This window comes from Haliotis asinina, chromosome 3 (assembly GCF_037392515.1).
Source record: "Haliotis asinina isolate JCU_RB_2024 chromosome 3, JCU_Hal_asi_v2, whole genome shotgun sequence".
In the NCBI taxonomy this organism is placed as follows: Eukaryota; Metazoa; Mollusca; class Gastropoda; order Lepetellida; family Haliotidae; genus Haliotis; species Haliotis asinina.
In genome coordinates, this window is record NC_090282.1 from 28902719 (window position 1) to 28924989 (window position 22271).

Consider the following 22271-nt stretch of genomic DNA (forward strand, 5'->3'; position numbering starts at 1 on the left):
TATCTCACACATAAATGTCATTTTCTGATTGGTTAACTGCTTTTCTATTATTTTAAGTACAACAATTACAAGCGAGGTACAGTTCAATGTACCCTGCTGCCAATGGCAACTCATTCAGTACTTCATGGTAGAACTTCTTCATCTTGAATAACACTGAATCACACATGATGCATGGAAATTACCAATGTTTTTGTGAATGCAAATCAATGGAAGGGAGATAACTCTAGATCTGTATTTCTTGTGTTGTCTGCAAAATCTACCAGTGGCTTAGAAGAGATTTGCCTTGCATTCCAAAAAGAAAATTTTGACAAAACATTCAAATATAGTCCCTGTGAACATTAAGATGAGGAATTACACTGTAGTGACTTTAATAAGACAATATCTGTGGGAAAAACAGCCATATACAAGATTCAAATTGTCTGATGCAAACAGGTTGGCTGAAGTGTACGATCTGATACCCATGCTTGAAACAGTTCAAAATTACCACTGAGATGTTCATTAACATAAATACACGAGAGGCCTATGATGTACCTTCAATGTTTGTTTAGGTTCCCATCGCCCTTTGGGCTCAAGGAACATTAACATAAACAAACATTAAGGATACATCAACCCATGCCCCCGTCGTGACCAGCGAACAACTGATAATGTACAGAGATTAACAAATGATACATTTCCAAAGGAACTAATCAAACTTTCAGTGCTGTCAGTCTGTATGACAAGGTCCATATTTTGCAAACTGGTCAAAGCATTAAGGTGATTGTAACTCCCATACTTTGACATAGAGTTACGACAATCGCAGGGCTATGACCGCTTTGTGAAACAGGCACCAGGATTTGTATCTCTTCCAAATCCTCGAGAACAGAGTATCCATGAAGTCCAGCTCAGTGACTGGGCAAGTTTTGATAACCTAAAGTCCTGTTTTTGCGAACTGCTCTGTTCTCCATTTTTTTCATTCCTTTTTCATTTAATATACTGTCAAACTCTATTTCTGGCAATCAATATCAGTTTAGACCAATGTCACCTTACCCTCTTGCCGCCATCAGGTTCCCCCCGAGCCACTCTGGCGCCACCTACAGGATCAGTCAGGTACACAAGGACAACCTCTTTTGGCTCTGGAGTGTTATCGTCAAGAATGGTCACGTTTACTTGTTTGCTAGTCTGCCCTGCCTGGTTCCAAAAAGGAGTGTTACAGTAAGCCCATGATATCACATGTCTTGACAGAGAAGAAAAGCAAAGGCTCTTTAAAGTTTTGGAAAAGAAGATTTGAAAAAGTTTCAGCTGAAACCATTAAGCCATTTTAAGGATGGCGAAAACAAATAAATTACAGACAATAATGTGGATGAAGATACGGACAATGATGCTGATGTTGAGAAAGGCCACATGAATCTCTTTCACCACCATTCTTCATGATGATGATCATGAACCAACCTGTAGCGTAACTGTTGTATCCAGCACTGAATAGTCTGTGCCTCCACTGGCTCTGGTGCTAGGGTCCCTGTTCCCGAGTACCTCGCTGATGGTGTTGTTGCCGCCAGGGTTGTCAGTGTTGGTAGCGATTTCCGATGTCCACTCTTCACCTCCTCCAACGGTCCTAACCCTCACAGATGCTTGTCCAAACACTCCACCTTAGTGAAAACTCAGTAGTCAATTTTGGTGCCATAATCCACAATAGTTTTTAAGGATCAGAAATTCATAAAATACAGTAGTGCACAGTCTTAAGTTTAAGATTCACACTGAAGCCCTTGGTTCAATCTCTATTCAGAAACGTGTGTTAAACTCATTTCTAATCACTACTACCATTATATTACAAGGATATATGTAAGTAACATGAAGCTATATTAAGTATATTCAGCATGATGTCGAAAGAGGAACCAACAGGCTCACTGATTTAATTCACATCCATTATATCCCATTTGTGTAGATCAGTTTAATGATGGTGATCATTAGCTTGTTCGGTTCAGATTCAATTCATTACAGACTGCTATCACATAGCTAGAATATAGCTGAGTGCTGCCCTAAAACAACAACAATATCTTCAGTATGACACACCTGTCCTCAAGACAGTTAGGACAATGACGGTGAAATTCTCCTTTGTTGTGGACGTCCATGGTTCCAGAGAGAGAACACCATAGGGGTCATTGCTCTCCTGGATGGAGACTGTGGACACTGAGTACAAGTCACTGAGTCTGGGAGAGGGAACTGCAATATATAAACAGACATCTCAGGGATGGAAATAATTCTTCAATTGCTAATGTAACCCAGTATAGTGGCACTTGTAAAATCACTTGCCCTCATAATTTTTCCACTGTACTGATTTTCTTGTTGACTTTTTGATAAACAACATAATTAACAATGGAATGTCCACTGGACACCGGTACAGCGTGATATACAAATTAGCTTGCACGACAGAAAAATAACACTAAACTGGGACATCAGGCCTGGGTCTTTACATCCTAGTCAATACAAAATGATCTTTACAGTTTGTAAACAGGTGTCTCTACATGTAGAGTCAAAGAAAATGACTTGTATAGTTCTGTGAACATTTTCCTCAAGCCCAGACTTCTGCTAACTATTTTCAGCAGATATTGTGTTGAACATATGGATCATGGGCATAAAATATTATTAACAGATTGTAGTAGACAAGGACATTCAGCACTTTTAAGCAATTGAAGGGGAAAATGATGAATCATCAATTACTAGTCTGTGGGATGGGATATGACAAATCCCCTGCATTTTGTAGGGTAGGCAATGTGACAACTCTCATCAGGGTTTTGTGGGGTGGAGAAGATGACAACTCATCAGGGTTTTGTGGGGTGGAAAACATGACAAGTCATCAGGGTTTTGAGTGATACATGACAACTCGTAAGGGTTCAGTGGGGTGGAAAACATGACAACTCATCAGGGTTTTGTGGGGTACATGACAGCTCATGAGAGTTTTGTGGAGTGGAAAACATGAAAACTCATCAAGGTTCACCGGGGCAGAAAACATGACATCTCATCAGGGTTCAGTGGGGTACATGACAACTCATCAGGGTTTGATGGGGTGGAAAACACGACAACTCATCAGGGTTTTGTGGGGAACATGACAACTCATCAGGGTTCAGTGGGGCACATGGCAACTCAACTGAGTTCAGTGGGGGTGGGAAACATGACAACTTATCAGGGTTTTGTGGGGTGGTTGAGAACATGACAACTATCAGGGTTTTGTGGCGGTGGAGAACATGACAAGTCACCAAGGTTTTGTGGGGTGGGGAACATGACAAGTCACCAAGGTTTTGTGGGTGTGGAGAACATGACAACTTATCATGATTTTGTGGTGGTTGAGAACATGACAACTCATCAGGGTTTTGTGGGGGTGGAGAACATGACAACTCACCAAGGTTTTGTGGGGTGGGGAACATGACAAGTCACCAAGGTTTTGTGGGGATGGAGAACATGACAACTTAGCAGGGTTTTGTGGGGGTTGAGAACATGACAATTCATCAGGGTTTTGTGGGTGTGGAGAACATGACAACTCACCAAGGTTTTGTTGGGTGGGAAGCATGACAACTCATCAGAGTTTTGTTGGGGTGGAGAACATGATAACTCACCAAGGTTTTGTGGGGTGGGGAACATGACAACTCACCAGGGTTTTGTGGGGTGGGGAACAAAGTGACATCAGTCAGGTTGACGTAGAATATTTCAGTCTCCTCTGGCATGGTGTCTGGAAAAATCTAACAACACAAGAACAAATTATGAACACTTTATTTTAAGACCAACAGTATCCTGTCATGGTTTTGCTTCTGAGGTTGTCTACTAAACAGAGTATATAATCCATCTTACCTCGATACACACTCAAAAGTGTCAACAAGAAGTGCTGTCAGCACCTATACCGTGTATTACCATGTACAAGCTGAAATGTGAGGACCAAAAAAGCTGTCTGTAGATAGGGGGTCATCTTATCTATGAGACACAATTTCACAAAAGTATTTTTCTGGCCATCAGTGCCCTGTCAGGACAATCTTACAGGTTAGCGGTACACCTGCTAGGAAGTTTATGACGATTACAGACACTTTGTTGTAAATGATCAATAAAATACAAATCGAAGTATACAGTTTTCATTATTTCAAATGATTTTGCTCTTAGTCATTATTAAGTTCCATACCTACCTATTTACACACAATAAACATTAAAAAATAGTTATAATCCTGTCCAGTCACCATTTGCAAAATGATGCGCAAATCTGATCAGCTGTTTTCTGTCACTTCACATATAGTGTTTGCTTCCTGTTGTTTTGTAATGCCACACAAGCAATACACAGGTACTGTCAATATAGGGCCCAATTGCTACTGTTTTGTTGTTTGCACAAGCACTTTCATTTAGTGGGTGATTACTGGAGTAGCAGCATTCATTTGTAACATGCTTAGAGCCACAATGCCATCCTGCTAAATATCCCTTCTCCATTTCATATTTTCATTTTAACAAAATCGGAAAATTATTATTAAAAGATTTCTCAAATAATATCTATGGTCATCCTTTCCCCAGAATCAGTGGCTTTCTGCTCGGTAACAGGATACAACAGGGGATAATACCTCCGTTTTCGAAGCTGACTAGGAATAAAATGTGAGAAGATTCGTTTGATGGAGGGCATCATTCGAAAGCTCTGAACATCAACCAGTGATAAGAGTATTTTCCAATTTGCAAGAGGCAATCTGCTATAAGGATCATGAATGGTCAAAATCAAACATGTGACCTATGGCAGCCAATCAGATAACAGCAATGGATACTGTCCTCCTAAACAAAAGCTTATAAGGATCGTGAATTGTCAAAATCAAACACGTGACCTAAGGCAGCCAATCAGAAAACAGCAATGGACACTGTCCTTCTAAACTTATAGATTTAGAGAAAAGTTTTGGGTAAAATCATACTATTCTTAACGTGTTGCACAACACATCACCACATGTACATACATTATGGACCTTAGTGCATGTATCATGCTAGGATATGACCTGTGACAAAAATGCTTCATGCATATTTTTCAGCATTAAACATTGTGTCCGAGCGTCAAGGTCGAGGCGAAGAAAGCCGAGATGTCACTTGAATTATGGCAGATAATCGCTCTAAAAAGATGGAAGTAGTAAGTTATAATGTTCATTTGACAACTTCCAAGACTAACTGTCATATGTCTGATGCGGGGGGTCGGCTTATGCATGAAACATACCATTTTGACACTGATTTTAAGGGTCAAATTAAGGGGTCGGCTTATCTATGGTAATATACAGTCATCAGTTTTGATTTGGGCGTTACTGCAGAAGGCAAGATTATTAACAAACACAAACATGTAAGTGCCTAACAAGAATGTTTCTAATTTTTAAAAACTAAAACTTACAAATAAGTTTAAATACACACAAAAAAAAAACAAACAAAAAAACACAAAAACAACAAAAACCTGACAAACAAGAAAAATAAACAAAAAAACCCATTAAAATGCTGATGATGTGAATAAATCGTACTGTTGAGTAGGAATCATACATGCCAAAATTCACCTTCCCCAGTCTGGCAATTTCCATGACATTGCTTACAGACTTATGGATAGTATTTACAATACTGTATATTTTGTTTCTCAGTTTCTTGTTGTAATGCCACACTCAGCAATTTTCCCACTATATGGTGGTGATCTGTAAATAATTGTGTGTGACAATTCAGTGATCAACAGCATGATAATAGATCTGTGTAAGTGGGAACTCCAAAGTTTCACTTACCTCGATGCTGAAGGTGGCAGACACTACGCCTTCATTCATTGCAACGACACCACCACGTATATCTCGGAAGTCAATGTTTCCTTGTGCTGATCCACTCTGGGTGGTGTATCTGACCTCCACTCGGCCGACAGTGCCATACAACCGATTGACGGTCAAGGTCACCTGTATAACATAGAAGACTGTGGACTAACAGGGTACAAACAGGTAACACCCTTCCTCAATAATCCTATGACTTCAAGCATTTGCATCCAAATGCCATAAAAATCTAAGCACAGAGATGACTATTTGAGTAATTATATATAATTTTTTACAAAGAAATCAAGGAGGACATAAGAATAATGATTTTCCTTCTTTTATTGAGGTGTAAATATTTTAGGGGATTAACATACCTGTCTCAAACTCTCAGTGACATCAGGAGTACGAGAGTTCACATCAAACTGAATGAGGCCATATGGTTCTATCCTGGCCACTGACTGATCAGGTACAATCCTAGCACCACCATCCACAGTTGTCTTGGGTGGACCAGGAAGACGGAGTGCAAATAATTCAGCCTGGTTTTGTCGGGGATTCACCTGGAGAAAGCCAATGTGGTAACAATGTATTCTGTGATGACCATAACACATGAAGAACTGTATCATAAACATGTCTCAAGGCCAGAACAATTACATTTCTGGTAAGGTGACATTTGCAGTTAATAAGAGATTAGGATATGATTTAGCGGGGGAAATTCTTTTTTTTTTACTTATTCTTGAAAAGATACAACCGGCAGATCCATAAAATAAGAATAAAACTGGTAAAGCTTAACCATAAAGAACAGTGACTAACAAACGATTGAATTATTTTAGGAAATAACACCAATTTGCTTTACCAGGAGAAAATTCCAATATCTCCATAAGTTTTGTATTTTATGTAAGTGAGGCATCACAAAGTCCAATCTATTGTTGCAACTGCTAACTTTCTACCAACAAGATAAAGTAAGATTGCTTGTTTCTTCAGTCCCTTGCTGAACTAAAGGACGTCTGGGAGCCAGAAGAATAAACACTTTGTTATCTTTATACATTTAACAAATGTTGTATTTTCAGGTATTATGTGACATTTTTTTAAAGTTACATTAAGTAAGGATCAGTCAAAGAGTATTGATGTCATAAGTAAAAATAATATAAGGCAACCGTATGAATTATGCTCCGAAGATGGCAGATACTATGCTTTTAACGAGGTGTCCATTGAGAATTTAGGGATAGAAACAGCTCAATGTGCCCTATCTTGAATCCTGCATCAAAACATTTCAAGTATAATGGGGCAGTGGCATACAATTCTCATAAAACAAAGAATAATTTTGGTCAGGTACAAAGAAAAGTTTGGAGATGTCTGGGGTGGGTTGGGTATTTTTCATATACACAACTACTGATGTAGGTACACACTTGGAGCGTTATCTGTTTATAACTCTCTCAGTAGAAGTTATCACTGGTGGCACAAACCTGAACGGTGAAGTTGGCGCTCTCCATGCCATTAGCCATCTGGACAGTTCCAGCAGCACTTGTCACTTCACCATTTAGGGTATTGGCCGGCAGCTGATCAGCAGGCAGACCAGACAACCAATCCACGTTAATGACACCATACGTGCCGTCTCTCTTGACCATCAACAGAACTGTGTTGGTTCCTGGTGAAATACAAACCCAACAGAAGGTAGGTAAATACGAAAATTTAAACTGACATTTTAGACTGACAGTATGTATTTTCATTTTCAGCCAGCTATAAAATTGAATTGAAACTGCATACATGGTGAAGTTTGGCTTGAAAGATTTCACAAAAACAACATAAACAAAAAGACTGGCAATGAAGAATATAAATACAGGGTTAAAAGGTGAACCACATGGTTGGTGACTGCAACATTGAAAGATAAAATAAGATAATATTTTATCATCCTGAGTGAATCTGAAAAAACATGAGCCAAAACAAGTATCACATTTCAGTCAGCGCCAAGATAGTAAACAAACATATGGATATGAGCATTAAAACAGGCAAGGAGTAGGATATGACAAAATGAAATGTTGAGGCAAAAAAGTGTAATATGGTATACATGATGTTAGGATGATAAATATAAATACTGAGCATTAACTGTTAACTTAAAATAATGAACACCATCTGGTACAAAAGAGTGATGGAATAGGTTTGTTCTATCTATCGGCATGCTCAGATGATGCCCTGATGGAAGAAATTCAGTCACAAAAAAATGTGAGAGCTGTCATTTATGATTTGATGCTTGACTGACTAACCTACTTGTTTTATTATAAATCAAGCACACACCATACCCTTTGACATGCTCCCTGAAGCTCACTCTACTACTAGTACCTACCATCGTTCACATTGACTACATACCCCTCGACGGTCTGCCTGAAGCTCATATCACTAATAGTACCTACCATTGTTCACATTGACGAAGCTCTCCTTGAAGCTCACTTTACTACTAGTACCTAACTTTGTTCACATTGACGACAGTCTGCCTGACGTCTACTTTACTACTAGTACCCACCTTCGTTCACATTGACGACAGTCTGTCTGAAGCTCACTTTACTGTTAGCAGCTGGTGCTGGGACCGGAATCTTAGCCTCAGTCTGGCCTCCCTTCAGTCGAGGTGGGTCAGTCACTGAGATGTCATGAAGCATCAAATGTCCATATGCAGTCATCATTGTCATTGTCAAAGGAAGCAAAAAATGTCTTATGTGTTCTCTGTATTGAACTTGAATTAAGGCAATGCAAAATGGCTGAACAAATGCTGATATGAAATCAAATTTTAGACTTTAAGTCATAGTCACTGATTAAAAGGTGCATTTAAAGTGGAGCTAGGTAATGGGATCTGTTAGACATGAGTGGACAGGAAGATTTCACTGTAATAGTTTTATTGTTATTATCTGGTAACAGAGATTTAGCTCAAATGTGTTTCAGCTTTCTTTATCAGGTGTGACAAAGGCATTTATGAGACAATTAATTCCACTACTTCAAACAAGATCTCAGTAATGATAAGTGTATGTGTTATTCACCTCCAGGTCCCAGGAACTGGACACGGTCAAGGGTAACGGTGAAGGTGGTGCCAATCTCCAGGAAACCATTACCGCCAATCTCTAGAACTTTGGTCGCAGATGACTGGCCATCCTCAAACGTCACAGAGTCAGTGCTAGAGCTGACTGTGATGCCAATCTGAGGCTGGAAAAACAAAATCATTTTCATTAAAGATTTGTTTATGTTTTCATACCAATTGTTTTCAGAGCACAGCACTTGCTTTCAAAGAGGAAGGATAACAATATATGGATGAACAACTAATTTCTAAAACTGGAGTGGTGTTTCATTGTTGGTTATCTGTGGGACTGCTGTATTGTTATGCTTCCTAAAAATGTTATTTATTTTCAAGCCTGATCTATTTCCTTGATTTAATCCATTCTGATTGATGATAAAGTCAAAATTGTTATATGATTATTAAATGTTAGAAACTTAATGTATTACAACTGGGTTTGAAATAGATATCATGTGACAGGTGTTTAATAGCCTGGGCCCTGTTTCACAAAGCTCTCATAAGTCTAAGATCTAGTAACTTTTCTCGTGGCATCCGTAGCTCCTGTGCTACATACAGTATAGGGGGCACAATGGCTATGAGAAACATACAAAATCTTAGGCTTATGAGTGTTTTGTGAAATGGGCCCCTGGTAAATATAATCCAAACTGGAGAAACATACACTAATTCAACATTCATAAGGTCACTGCTAACTGAAAGGTTTTTATCCCAACTGACACACACCCATATGACATACAGATGATTGACAGACACTGAACAGGATGGTTAATGAGGGTAACACCTTCCGTTGTGCCATCAAGCTTTCAAAAGGTCATTGTCAAATTAAAGCTCATTGTGACATCAAGCATTCCTGAGGTCACTGCTAACCGAAAGGTCATTGTGACATCAAGCATTCATTAGGTCATAGTCAATTTAAAGGTCTTTGTGCCATCAAGCATTCCTGAGGTCACTGCTAAATTAAAGATCACTGTGTCATCAAGCATTCCTGAGGTCACTGTGACATTAAACATTAACAAAGTCACTATAAAATTTAAGGTCAATGTGACATCAAGCATTCATCAAGACACTGTGAAATGAAATGTAACTGTCAATCATACATAGGGTCAATGTGAAGGTAAAAGTCATTGTGAAATCAAAGCCTTCCTAACCAGATCATAGTTGGCTCTGTATTCCAGGGTCGTACGTCCAAAGCTGCCATCATGACGAGTGAAGTTGAGATGTAGCCTTCGCTTCAGATCAGATGGATCCACTGATATTCTCTGATATTCTGGCAGAATTCCATATTGTCCATGAGGATTGTCATTATATCTGAAAATGAAGATTGGATATATGAAAGGAAGTGTCACTCCTTTCAATCAGATATACAGGACAATTACTGAAGGAAAAAACATGTGTGTGTGTTTGCATATTCAAAAATTTATATTTCCACTTCATGGCATGTATGCTTTTATTTCAAAACGCAATTGTTATCTATTATCTAATAATACTGCTTTAAATCAACTGGAAAGAGTGAGTGAAATTTCCTGATGGCAATCCCAAAGTTGGACATTATCCCAGCAATATAATCATGGCATGGACATATTCAATGTGAGACAAGTATGGAATACTGGTGGCTGTGCTAAGAAATATGCATTGGCTACAAGGAAAGTGTTCTCCCTGAACTATCTGCAAGGAGACAAGTATGGAATACTGGTAGCCCTGTAACATCCACTGTGATAAAAGCATGGGACACTAGGGACCTCTGCTCTAGGATCCCCACTCACAGACAATACCCTGCAGGAACATATACTGTGTTTTGTACAGACACTCTATACTGTAGGTATAATATGACATATGTAGGTGGAGTTGGGGGTGTATCTCAGTGAGATCAGATGTACCTTATCTTGAAGGTGGACTGTTTGTAGGTTTCATCAATGTCTGCTCCACCTTCTATTCTTGTCAACACAAGCTTGAAGGTCTCTGTCAGTTCTGGTTCTTCATCCGGCAAAATACGAATGCTGATCACTCCTGCACGTTCTTCAGCAGCCAGATATATGCTGCCATTGACTGGCTGGATATCTGCCATCATTCCTGGAGGGCCTTCAACTTCCCAGAAGATCTGAATGAAAGTTGCATGAGGAGACATCACACTTGGTCCATGGTCAGTTATGAACTATATGCTCTACTACTAATATACCACTCTGATTATACATCAGCACTGCAAGGCACATGACATCAATATCAACAATATTGGTGATGTATTCATGCACTCAGTGTGAAATGAGCAAGGTCAGATTTTGTTGATGCATATTATCCTATAATATAGATAGATGTCAGTGATGTTAATCACTGGATTATCTGATTCAGCTAAGTTCCACAATGGAGCTGTAATGTTTGGAAGTGTGGAAGAATGTGGAATTATACAACAAATACAAAATAAATTGTGATTCATCTGACAAAACACACAACCTACAATGTACCATATGAGTTCTAGCTTACCTGTGATGTGCAACACTTACCTGTAGATTTCCTACAACACCTGTGTCAGCTCTGCGACTCAGTGGGAAGTTGACGGTAAGAGTTCCACTTCCTGCTGGCTCATCTACCTCTCGTTCCGACCGAGCTGCACCATCAAAACCAATCACACCATTTGGGCTGCCGAACTTCTGAACCTGAAAACATAAAAAACAACCATTTGTATTTATGAAAAGGACACAACAATTTGTTTTAAGGTCCTAATGCCCTACATCATTGCAAACTATCCAGTTTGCCAGTATGGCACCTAAAGCAACAAAGCAATAAGACACCAAGCCGGCCAGCTGTGAGTTAGGCATGCCTTGCACCTACAATACATGCTGGCAATGCCAAGGGACATAACTGTGTATCATGAATTCCAGTTAATTACACTTCCTAGCAAGATCTGTCTATATAACTATGCCGACATAACAAAACTATGTCATATTGCATTACATATTTGTCTCCAAAGGCAAAGTAGATATAAGCAGGAAAATATTTCAGCATGTTCTAAACCATGACCAACTTACAGTGATCTTGATCTGACCAGCTGTTGGGCTGGGTTCACCATTGCCATTTCCTGAAGACCCTACAATGTTGAAGATCTTGACTATGAAGACCTCTTCCACTTCCCAGCTGGAGTAGGGTTTGACCTTGAGGGTGAAGTTCTTAGCACCGTTCTCTCCATCTGCCCATACTAGTGTTCCTGAGGTCACTTCTTGTCCATTGTTGGTGTAGCTTATGTCACTTGTGTCGTCAAGGACGGTGTCTGGGTTATTCGGTCCCATGATTCTCCATGATACCTGTGAAAATGATTAACAATAAGAGCAACTGCTGACTGCACTGAAAATCAACAATCTGTACAAGGACACACTGTAAATAATGAAAATTATTTAAACCAGTGGTTGACAGAATGAGCAGAACTACAGAATCATCTCTAATAAACAGAACTGGAGCCTAGGGAAACATTTTCACATACACACTTTTAAGATATTTACAGGTAACATACAATGTGATTGTCATAACTAACAAGTGTTTACCAAAAGTGAGAGTAGTGTACCAAAGATTTAACTAAGTTAAAGGTCATATGCAAAGTAAAACACAACTTTGCAAATAATGATACCTTTCGGTATGCACTTAGCGAAACAAATCATCAATAATGACAATTCAACCTAAAGTTGAAAAAAAAACTTGATGAAAAGAAGCCCGTGAAATCGGAGTTCAAACGATTTACTAATTTTCCCCAAGCGCTGGTGGACAAAGTGGTTTCAACAGCTATGCTGTGCTGCACTCATAACACATGGGCAATGAGTAGGTTCACGAAACAGTGTGCCTGCCTGGAGTATGAGGTTGTGAGCAGTAGTGTAATCTTGGTTGTGTACACAAACAAGTAAATAATCTACTCATCACACAAAAATGTTGATTGTGATAAGCAGACTCTGTCACAGAGAAAACTCAATGTCTGGTTTATTGACATCTATTTGTCTGCCTGCCTGTCTGACAATATGCAACGCACAACTTCAATAACTGTTCACATGCAAATAACATAAGCCATGAACAAAGAGGCGGCTAAGTGTATCAGCAACTGGCCAATGAAAAAACTGTGTTACACAGGAGTGCACACCAATCAGCTCTTACTGGGTTCGGTATCACGGCTGCTTCATTTCGAGGGAGGTAAACCCAAGTACAAAATATAGCACTTTTGATTTGCGATTATACACTTATAATTTTGTTTATTTGTTTTTGACAATCACTAATGCATTTTATACACCATGAACAAGTGATACCTGTGTTTTAATTATGTTTGATTTTTGATTGCATGTGACCTTTAAATTGCTGTCTAAATACAACAAAAATTATTAATTTGCATTCACACAATTAATGGACTTTATCTGTAAACATTTACAGTGTAAAATCAGTGTGTTTATCACATTAAGTATTTAGCACAGAAATTCATAATGCAACATTTTCTGTGGTCAAACTGCACCAGTGACTGCAAAGGTACAAATTTACTTACAGTTTGTCCGCCGAGTGATCCACCTGTCCGTTCAATCTCAACAGGTATAGTAGCCTCGGTGGAAGGGTTTTGCATTGTAATGTCTAGTTGTCCATTAAAGCGGAACTCTCCATTTGGGAAGTCTGACTTTGCAATAGTCACAGTAGATGTGGTGCGTGAACCCAGTTGAGCGCCACCTGGAGGAGGAAAGAGGAATTTATAAAAAAGATTTAAGAGATTTTAAAAAAGTTAAAGCAATAACACTGCGGCAAAATCAGTGCTTTCTGATTGTTAGTTTGACATTCTCATGCATTTTGTTATGATTTGTTTGTATGCCAGACGTGAAGTCTGATCTGAAGACTTCACCTGTAGTAGTGGTTAACTGCAGTGTGAATGTTTCCTCAAACTCCATCACTAAGTCATCATTCAAGGTGACGTTGATTGTGCCAGCATCAACTCCACTGTTAAAAAGCACAACACCTCCAGTTCCGGAGTAGTCCTGACCCTCCACAGCAGTGACAGACTGTATATCATACCGCACACTGACATCACCATAACTACCACCAAGTCGGGTAAGTGGTACACGAGCCAACCCATCTTCTTCTTTCACTGTGAAATAACATTTGACACATTATTCTAAACTGTTTATAATTGCCATTAGTGGTATTCTAATCAATGAAAATAATGAAAATTTGAATGAAAGAAGGGATAAATATAATTAATGTTGTTAAAAACATGTTTCCGATCAATCAGAATTTTGTTGTGTTAGTATAACACACCTGAATGAAGTAAACAAACCATCAAAACCTGATGAATATTCATGGGCAAACATGCACTCAACATAATGAGAGTCAGTGAGTGAGTTTAGTTTTACGCCGCTTTTAGCAATATTCCAGCAATATCACTGCAGGGGACACCATAAAATGGGCTTCACACATTGTACCCATGTGGGGAATCGAACGCAGGTCTTCGGCGTGACGAGCGAATGCTGTAACCACTAGGCTACCCCACCGCCCTTGACATAATGAGATATACTGATAAACAGTGGTATAAATAAACAGAATAATTATATTAACACTGAACAGACAAAAAAAAAATGTGGAAAATAAATATTAAAATTGGTGATTACAATAAACATGTATATGTTTTGGTCATAATCGATATTTGTTTAACACAAGTCCTTACCACATGAAGTCTTCTTCTATACTGACATATTAAGGATCTGGATGTATTTAGTATTTACCTGTGAAACTGGCAGCCTCCGGAGCAAACTCAATGGTTCCCTCTGCGTTATCATTCTTCTGTATGAGGATGGTCTTGACGTCCAGGCCGCCAATAGCAGGCCGCATGTCCAGCTCCAGACTCCCTTGTTTGCTGTAGTCATTGTTGCTGTGGAGACAACACTGTACGTATACTACTCAGGGAGTTGAGAGAGAAATCCTCTCATCACTAGCATCAGACATGTCTTTAAAGTCGAATAGTCTACTTATCAAATTTTGTTTGTAACACTGATGACAACTATATTTTTTATTGACATTTATGTATGTAACATTTCAATTGTTTGTTTTATTCAGAAAAGAAATATAAGGGCATCATTATGAGTTGTGTTGGTATAATGTGACTATGCTTCAAGGAAAAAGAAAGAAAAAACTACCGCACATTTAACAAACTCAAGGACACCTTTGAAATAGAAATTCAAAAATGAGTAACAATATATTTGAATATATATATCCAGGACAATCAAAGCATCTGTAATCTCTAAACGTAGTCTTTTCCAGAAAGTTTCATGCCCTTATACTTCCTGCTTGTTTGCAGATTCAAGAGTTGTTGAAACATTTTCAACAGTTGAACTTACGTTGGGCTGAGTAGCTGCGCAGATGTGAGGTTGAGGTAGAACTGTTCTGGACCTTCTGGGAGGTCATCCGGCCTGATGGTCACCTGTATGGGCAATGTTTGGATCCCACTCTCAAACCTAAGCGTCCCAGCCACTGGAAAGTAATCCTGGTCACTGATGGCTGTGTCCTGTGTTGATGTATAGGACACCTGCACCTGCCCAACATTCCCGTCCTGACGACGCACCTCAATCTGAACCTGGAGTGAGTGAGGGGGTGGGTTTTATGGAATTATTATTGATATTCCAGTCACTGCATCAGTAGGTTCCATAGCAGTCTTTGAAACATCCCATATTTGGCAACAGACATTATAGTGATGAGTAAATATTTAACAACCTCAATATGTCACCTTCATAAGGATAACAGGTAAATCTACTGGGAACAAGTGCTGACCATTATGATGATATACTTCATCAGGTCTTCAATCTATATAATCATTCTTTCAGCATTCCAACAAATAATCATTTCCTAAGGCACTGAAGTCTAATGCTAAAAAGAGGTGGTGGGGTAGCCTCGTGGTTAAGGATTTACTTGTCTTGATGTAGACTAAGGTTCGATTCCCCACATGGCTTCAATGTGTGAAACCCATTTCCGGTGTCCCTTGCCATGATATTGCTGGAATATTGTTAAAAGCAGTGTAAAACCAAACTCTCTCACTCACTCATTCGAGCTCACTATGATGCTAAAAGATATATAGCTCTACATTTCACAAATAGATTTATCACATTAAGTCTTACTGTTCCCACATCTTCTGCCACGGAGACAAGCTGAGGCTGAGAGAACTCGAACCGTCCATGAGGGTAGTCACTTGCCACAAACACAACTTGTGCCAGCCTGGCGCTGTTATCTGTCGTTATTAGGGCACTCCCAGTTGCAGCACTGATGACAAATGTATATGTTTTTCTCAACTCTGGCACTGTATCATCCTTCGCCTGAAAAGAAATATTTATGATGGGTAAGTAGTGTGGTGTAACCAATTTGTATACATAACAACCAGATCAAAAAGAATCTTGTTTCATTATGCAAATGTCCCTCGAGGGCATCTGTTGGATCATCTGACTGTTTGTTGTTGATCTTCAGGGTGTATATGTCAGAGATGATCTAAGACATCTTGAGGATGCCCAGGCCTACACATCTGTTTAGATATTCAGACTTATATAGGTTTCCATGTACACACTTCAACATACCCTTCAGAAATCTTGAAAAACACATGTTATCAGACACTCTGACTAACAAAGGTTTCAATGTACACATCTCAAGGAACCCTTCAGTGGTTCTAATACACACATAAAAGAAAAGTTTTTCAACACCCTGACTGACAAAGCGCTTCAATGTACATGTGGCAGATGCAACTTTGTATGTAGGATTTTATTTTTTAGGGTTTTCTATTCTGTATTTGTACATATATATTTATCAGTAGACTAGTCATGTGTCCCTCAAGCCCTTAACAAACCCAAGCCATGACGTGCTCAACTGATTGGCCAAGCTAACTCTGCAAGTAAAACCTATTGTCTAAAAGCCTGCATTCAGTCTGCACACAGTCACTCAACAGAATGTTTAGCATCTATCTGTTGCAGTGTATCGACCATGTACTATTAAAGTAAACTAGCTGTTTGCTATTATCTAAATCTCATCCATTGTCTATTTACATAAACATGCCAGGCTTATCAATTGTAAGCTTTTGAAATTACTAAACAGCTTTTCTATATCCTTATTCTTGTGTGCATGAGATAAGAGTCTCAATGTGTTGTAGAATCAGAGTATTTTAGTTCTGTTGTGGTTAGGCATGTGCATATAACATTTCAGTAGGCACGCAAAATTGTGAAAGTGTGTTACTCTTAGTTATGAGAGTATATATATTTTATTCAGCTATAATATGGTTACAGTGGGCTGCTGGGTTGGTTGACACCTCAGTCTTATCCACAGGGCAGGCTTATTCCTTGTACTGTCCATTTGAGATTTGTATCATATATGTCCTACTGTTTTGTATAATTAACTACATGTCCACCAATTACTTAAGAAGTGTAATATAGATCAGTTAACCTCCTACGCATTTACCATACAAGTACAATTTGTGAAAAGTGTTAATAATTGTATTGCAATTAGAATATTTATGGATATATAACTTGATACATACTCGGCAAGATTGGTTGTATCTTTACTATGTATTGCATGTTATCTAGTCTGTTTACAACTACAAGTTCGAACTATTGCACATTGATGATTTATTATATGTACTATTAACGCATTATTTCTTCTATAAATATTGAAGGGTAAATTATTGACAATTAAATACTCCTCAGGCAATAGCTCACAACCTGTGTCTCTACTTATTTACATTCACTGCCCTGCTACATACACACCTCAAGGACAACTGTTGCCGTCTGTTGCTGGTCAACAAAGTTGATGGTTCCCTCAACTTGCTGGAACTGCTGTGACTCCCTTGGACTGAGTGACCATGTGACACTGATGGCACCAAATACACCATTTCCTCGAGTCAGAACTATCTCAGTCTGACCATTGTACCCCTGGGCAACATTTGGCTCCCCAATGTACACCGTTCGGGATGTGGCTTCTATTGAAACTGTTCCACTAGAACCTCCATTTGCCTCAATGATCACAGTGGCGTCTGCTTGTTTCACAGCAATGTTGGCATTATTGCTTGCAGAAGTCAAGGACACCACAAATCTCTCCTCCCCTTCTAAAATGGTGTCCGGTTTGGTCTGAAGGACAATGGTCTTCCTTGCTTCACCCTTAAATTATCAAGAAGTCAATTTGCAACTGCTCTAAGAAACATTAATCAAGATAACAGCTGGGAGATCAAAGAGACTCATCTAAGTGAAGTTGCATCAAAATCACACATATACTTTCTATAACAGATATGCAAAACAAACCAAACAAACTGTTTTACATAAATATGGATTCTGACCTCATTAAAGGTTAGAGTTCCCTGTAGAGGTGGGAGGAAGTCATCCTCTGCATTGGCAGCAAGCCTCCACTCAACAAGCACCAGTCCCTGTGCTCCTTGAACTCTCTCAACAACCAATGATGCCTGACCTTCTGGGTCAGTACTAGAACCTGATTCTTTTGTGGACACCTGAAATTGAGGGTAAGTGCAGAGTATGAAATAGCTAGAAAACGTTACTAGCCCAAATTAACCAGACCAGACTCCAAGAATTTACACATATGTATGGAACATCTAAACCTTTTTACCAGACCATTGTGCTAGCTAGCTGTAAATCTGGCCCATCCCGGGCGCTCAGATGATAAATGATTTTACTCTGATAAATGTTTAGTGACTTCATCATACTGAGGTCAGAATGTCTTAGAACCAAAAATAAGTACTAAATAAAGTCTTACCTCTGTGGTTTGAAATCTGAAGAGTCCAGTCGGAGAATCATTTTTCAAGATGGCTACCCGTACTGAACGGAAAGAAGCAATTCTTGCTCCACCAGTGACACTGATAAGCCTGACATCAAACATCTGGAACATATATCATGGGGATGGAAATCTACTACATTACAGACTGTCTTCAACAGGTCATCAGACAATGAAATACAAACATGCTTGAGAGTGCTGACAGACAATCTACCAGTGCAACCACCCACTCTAACTTATTGGCATAGTAATGATGTTTAGGGAACCTCTTGGACATTGATGGTGCACTCCTGATGTTTATTTAATCACCTCCATGGCTTCTGTTGTTGTGTCGTCTGTGATGGAAATCTCAATCTGTGCACTACTCTGACCATTCTGAAACCTGACAGTTCCATCAGATGGAGAAAAGTCATCTGTGCTGGCCTCGATAGGCTGTGCCTGCCACGTGACCAGTACTTCTCCAAACAATCCACTGACTCGACTCAGAGGCAGAATCACTTTGTTGGTGCTGCCGTATTCTTCATACGTGTCCACCCTTCCTTCAACATTCTGAAATATAAATATTTGTCAGAAGCTTGTTCTGGAACATTCTGATGTGAGCCACATACTCAATACCATGTACACCATTATGGGACTGAAAGTACAAGAGAATGAGTTTAGTATTATGCCATACTCAGCAATATTTCATGCAAATTGGCAGCACTCCGTAAATAATCAAGCCTGGACCACACAATCCAGTGATCGACATGCGCATTCATCTATGCATTTGGAAGCTAATGACATATATCAACCACATCAGCAAGTCTAGCCATCCTATCCAGTTAGTCACCCATGACAAGCATGGGTTACTGAAGATCAATTCTAACTCGGATCTTCACGAGCCGAAAGTACAAACTCTCGCGAGCAATGACTCACCAGTGTGACATTGAACTGCACGACCCCACCAGGATCATCATTCTCAGTGATTCTGATCTGCGTGTAGTCCCCAGGGACACGGATACTGGGCTGAGAGCTAGAGGAACCTGTGCTCCCAATTAACTCCACGCTTGTGATGTTGACATAGAAACTCTCATCAGGTTCAGGTAAATCATCCTAGAAAACAATCATAGGTTAGTTCCGTAACCATTTACAACTTTCAGTATAGTTGCACACCTTATAGTTTGCGATGTCCATTAGAAATGAGTTTTTCAATGGCATGCATATACATATATTGAATAGCCGATCAACATCATGTCTTTATAACTTCAGATGAAATGGAAGGTTTAAAATGGCAGGTCACCTGTTTAACTGTGATTGTGACTTCAGCTTCTGTGACCCCAGCTCCCATGGTAACAGAGCTCTGTGTCGACACGTAGTCCATATCTGCGACTGCTCGGTTCTCAGGAGCCAGACCGGTTGCAGTGGAGGTCCTGGAATAGGGTAGATATCCTTGATATGAAGTCTTATAAGGAATATTAATAAAGCAAGAAATAATAGCAGTAATAAAGAAATATAATTTTTAACAAGGGATATTTATCTAATAATTAATTAAACAATCAATCAAATTCATGATTTGTTAGGGTTTTTTTCAACTCAATAACAGTATTCAACTCAATAACATATTTGCAACCAGAACCTTAGGATTGAGTGAATGTGAATGTTTTTTCACAATGCTGTTAGCAATACTCCAGTTAATCATGTCTTTTTGAAAGAATTTATTCAGGTCTGGGTACACTTTATGATAAACATATGAAACCATTTATGGCTGAAAAGTTTTCCTTTAAATTTAACTCATTTACTAACTCCAAGTGAGTGAGTGAGTGGTTGAGTGAGTGAGTAGTTGAATGAGTGGTTGAGTGAGTGAGTGTTTGAATGAGTGAGTGAGTGAGTAGTTGAATGAGTGGTTGAGTGAGTGAATGAGTGAGTGAGTAGTTGAATGAGTGGTCAAGGGAGTGAAGGAGTGAGTGAATGAGTGGTAACTCACACATAGAAAATTCTGATGGACCCTTCAGTGCCCTGTTCACGAATGATCTTCAGCTGAAGTGCCAAGTCTGTGCCCTGTGGCTCGCTTGTTGTTGTCAGTGTAGACTCCCATGATACAACTCCATGTGGGGAGTCGTTGGCCAGCACCGTCACCTTGCTTGTAGTCTTTTGGCCTGTGAAAACATGGCAAGAAACCTATTTTGAGAACTCACCGAGGACATGGAGATATGCCAAGTAAACATCCATGTTATCAGACTGACAGGTATACTTACATAAACCAGATGTTACCTGTATATGAAGGCCAGTCAATAAGTATAGGAGAAAACATGCTTCCGAGGTTATGGTAGACAATTTAAAACCAGAATGGGAGGGATTTCCCATAAAATCAATTTAATGACAGTAACTATAAGTAGATAATTTAACTCCAACACCTTCGTTGTCCCGGTGGCCGTGCAGTAGAGCATCTGCCTAAGGATATGATGTATGCGGTTCCAATTCCACTTGGGAAACACATTTGTATTGTCACTTTAATCTTGAATGATATTTTTCAATTGATTTCAAACATTCATGCATCATTTGAATTGTTGATGTTCACATGAAGTTAGGAAAAGTTAAACCTGGGAAGCAATCTTACTAACGAAAAGTAAAACCTGGGAAGAGGTCTTTCTAGCGAAAAGTAAAACCTGTCACTCCAAAACAAACCCCTCAAATGCGGTTATTCTGGTAAAACAAGAGATGACCTAACATATAGTGAGAAGCAAACTTTAGGTCTATATCTACAGGTAAGTAAGTCAATAACTAGAGGTAAACCGAACAATTATTAACCCACACAGGTAAACTAGTCAATGCCTAAATAGGTAACTACAGCTAAACCAGTTATCTATCACCTATACAGATAAAACTTGCTCAATTGCTCATTCACCCTAAGGCAGGTAACCTTACCTATTGTGGCCCCTTTATTTGGCAGGGATGTACCTCTCTCCAAAACCTCCACCAACCGGATGTAGGTCTCCTCGGCAAACTCAGCCTCCAAGTCATCTCGAACCGTCATCGTGATTGTCGACAACACTTGACCATTGGCAAACTCAACCTGTAATTACATTCCAGGCCATTCCAGTTCATAGAAAGTAATTATATATACTTATGATGGTTGTTTAATAAACACTGATGCATCATGGTAATTACAGGCTGACATGGAAGTGTCAGTTACATATTTCATCATGTTTGGAGTTGTTTCCGCTGAATAATGAAGCCTTATGTGGCCTTCACAACAACATGCATATGTTGTCAAACTCAAGTTTGAGAGAGTGAACATTCCAATAGCTCACCACCAACACCTATTTCATAGTTGTCAAAATCTTGTTGAGAAATAGGATCGGTTTCTATTCTCACCAACTTTTCCATCACACCCTCTGTTGTCAAACACAAATTTGACATGTTACATGTTGTCAAAGTCTTTTCAAACAATCAATCGCAATTAACAAAATGGTCATGTGACCACAAGAATAGAGACATGGTGCTCAAATGAGATGAAAGTTGGATAACATGTTGATAAGTTTGACAATGAGTGAAATGTTAGTTTGATAATTCTAAACTTTTCAACAACATCTGTTGTCAGATTTTAGTTTGCCATGTGAAGGCTGCTTTAGACCGCAAAATTGACTCTTTGGAGAAGCGGTCTCTCACAACAAACATCGAGCGCTAAAATAAACTGTGTCCAAAATTTTTACATAGATCAC

The 22271-nt window shown here is 39.2% G+C and overlaps 1 protein-coding gene across 1 annotated transcript in view; it reads right to left on the bottom strand.

The window, feature by feature from the left end:
* LOC137278816 (adhesion G-protein coupled receptor V1-like) overlaps nucleotides 1-22271 on the bottom strand; it is a 134916-nt gene that overhangs the window by 19778 nt on the left and 92867 nt on the right. Inside the window, exons 59-84 of the mRNA XM_067811326.1 lie at nucleotides 21475-21622; nucleotides 20534-20705; nucleotides 19850-19979; nucleotides 19486-19662; nucleotides 18880-19119; nucleotides 18553-18675; nucleotides 18122-18289; nucleotides 17556-17945; nucleotides 15930-16124; nucleotides 15156-15391; nucleotides 14544-14689; nucleotides 13667-13909; nucleotides 13322-13497; nucleotides 11835-12107; nucleotides 11310-11462; nucleotides 10689-10909; nucleotides 9960-10119; nucleotides 8783-8945; nucleotides 8275-8388; nucleotides 7220-7401; nucleotides 6131-6313; nucleotides 5742-5903; nucleotides 3626-3713; nucleotides 2050-2199; nucleotides 1429-1625; nucleotides 1027-1167 (exon numbers count right to left, since the gene is read on the bottom strand). Of these exons, the coding sequence (XP_067667427.1) occupies nucleotides 1027-1167; nucleotides 1429-1625; nucleotides 2050-2199; nucleotides 3626-3713; nucleotides 5742-5903; nucleotides 6131-6313; nucleotides 7220-7401; nucleotides 8275-8388; nucleotides 8783-8945; nucleotides 9960-10119; nucleotides 10689-10909; nucleotides 11310-11462; nucleotides 11835-12107; nucleotides 13322-13497; nucleotides 13667-13909; nucleotides 14544-14689; nucleotides 15156-15391; nucleotides 15930-16124; nucleotides 17556-17945; nucleotides 18122-18289; nucleotides 18553-18675; nucleotides 18880-19119; nucleotides 19486-19662; nucleotides 19850-19979; nucleotides 20534-20705; nucleotides 21475-21622 (4731 nt within the window). The remainder of the gene's footprint in view (nucleotides 1-1026; nucleotides 1168-1428; nucleotides 1626-2049; nucleotides 2200-3625; nucleotides 3714-5741; nucleotides 5904-6130; nucleotides 6314-7219; nucleotides 7402-8274; nucleotides 8389-8782; nucleotides 8946-9959; nucleotides 10120-10688; nucleotides 10910-11309; nucleotides 11463-11834; nucleotides 12108-13321; nucleotides 13498-13666; nucleotides 13910-14543; nucleotides 14690-15155; nucleotides 15392-15929; nucleotides 16125-17555; nucleotides 17946-18121; nucleotides 18290-18552; nucleotides 18676-18879; nucleotides 19120-19485; nucleotides 19663-19849; nucleotides 19980-20533; nucleotides 20706-21474; nucleotides 21623-22271) is intronic.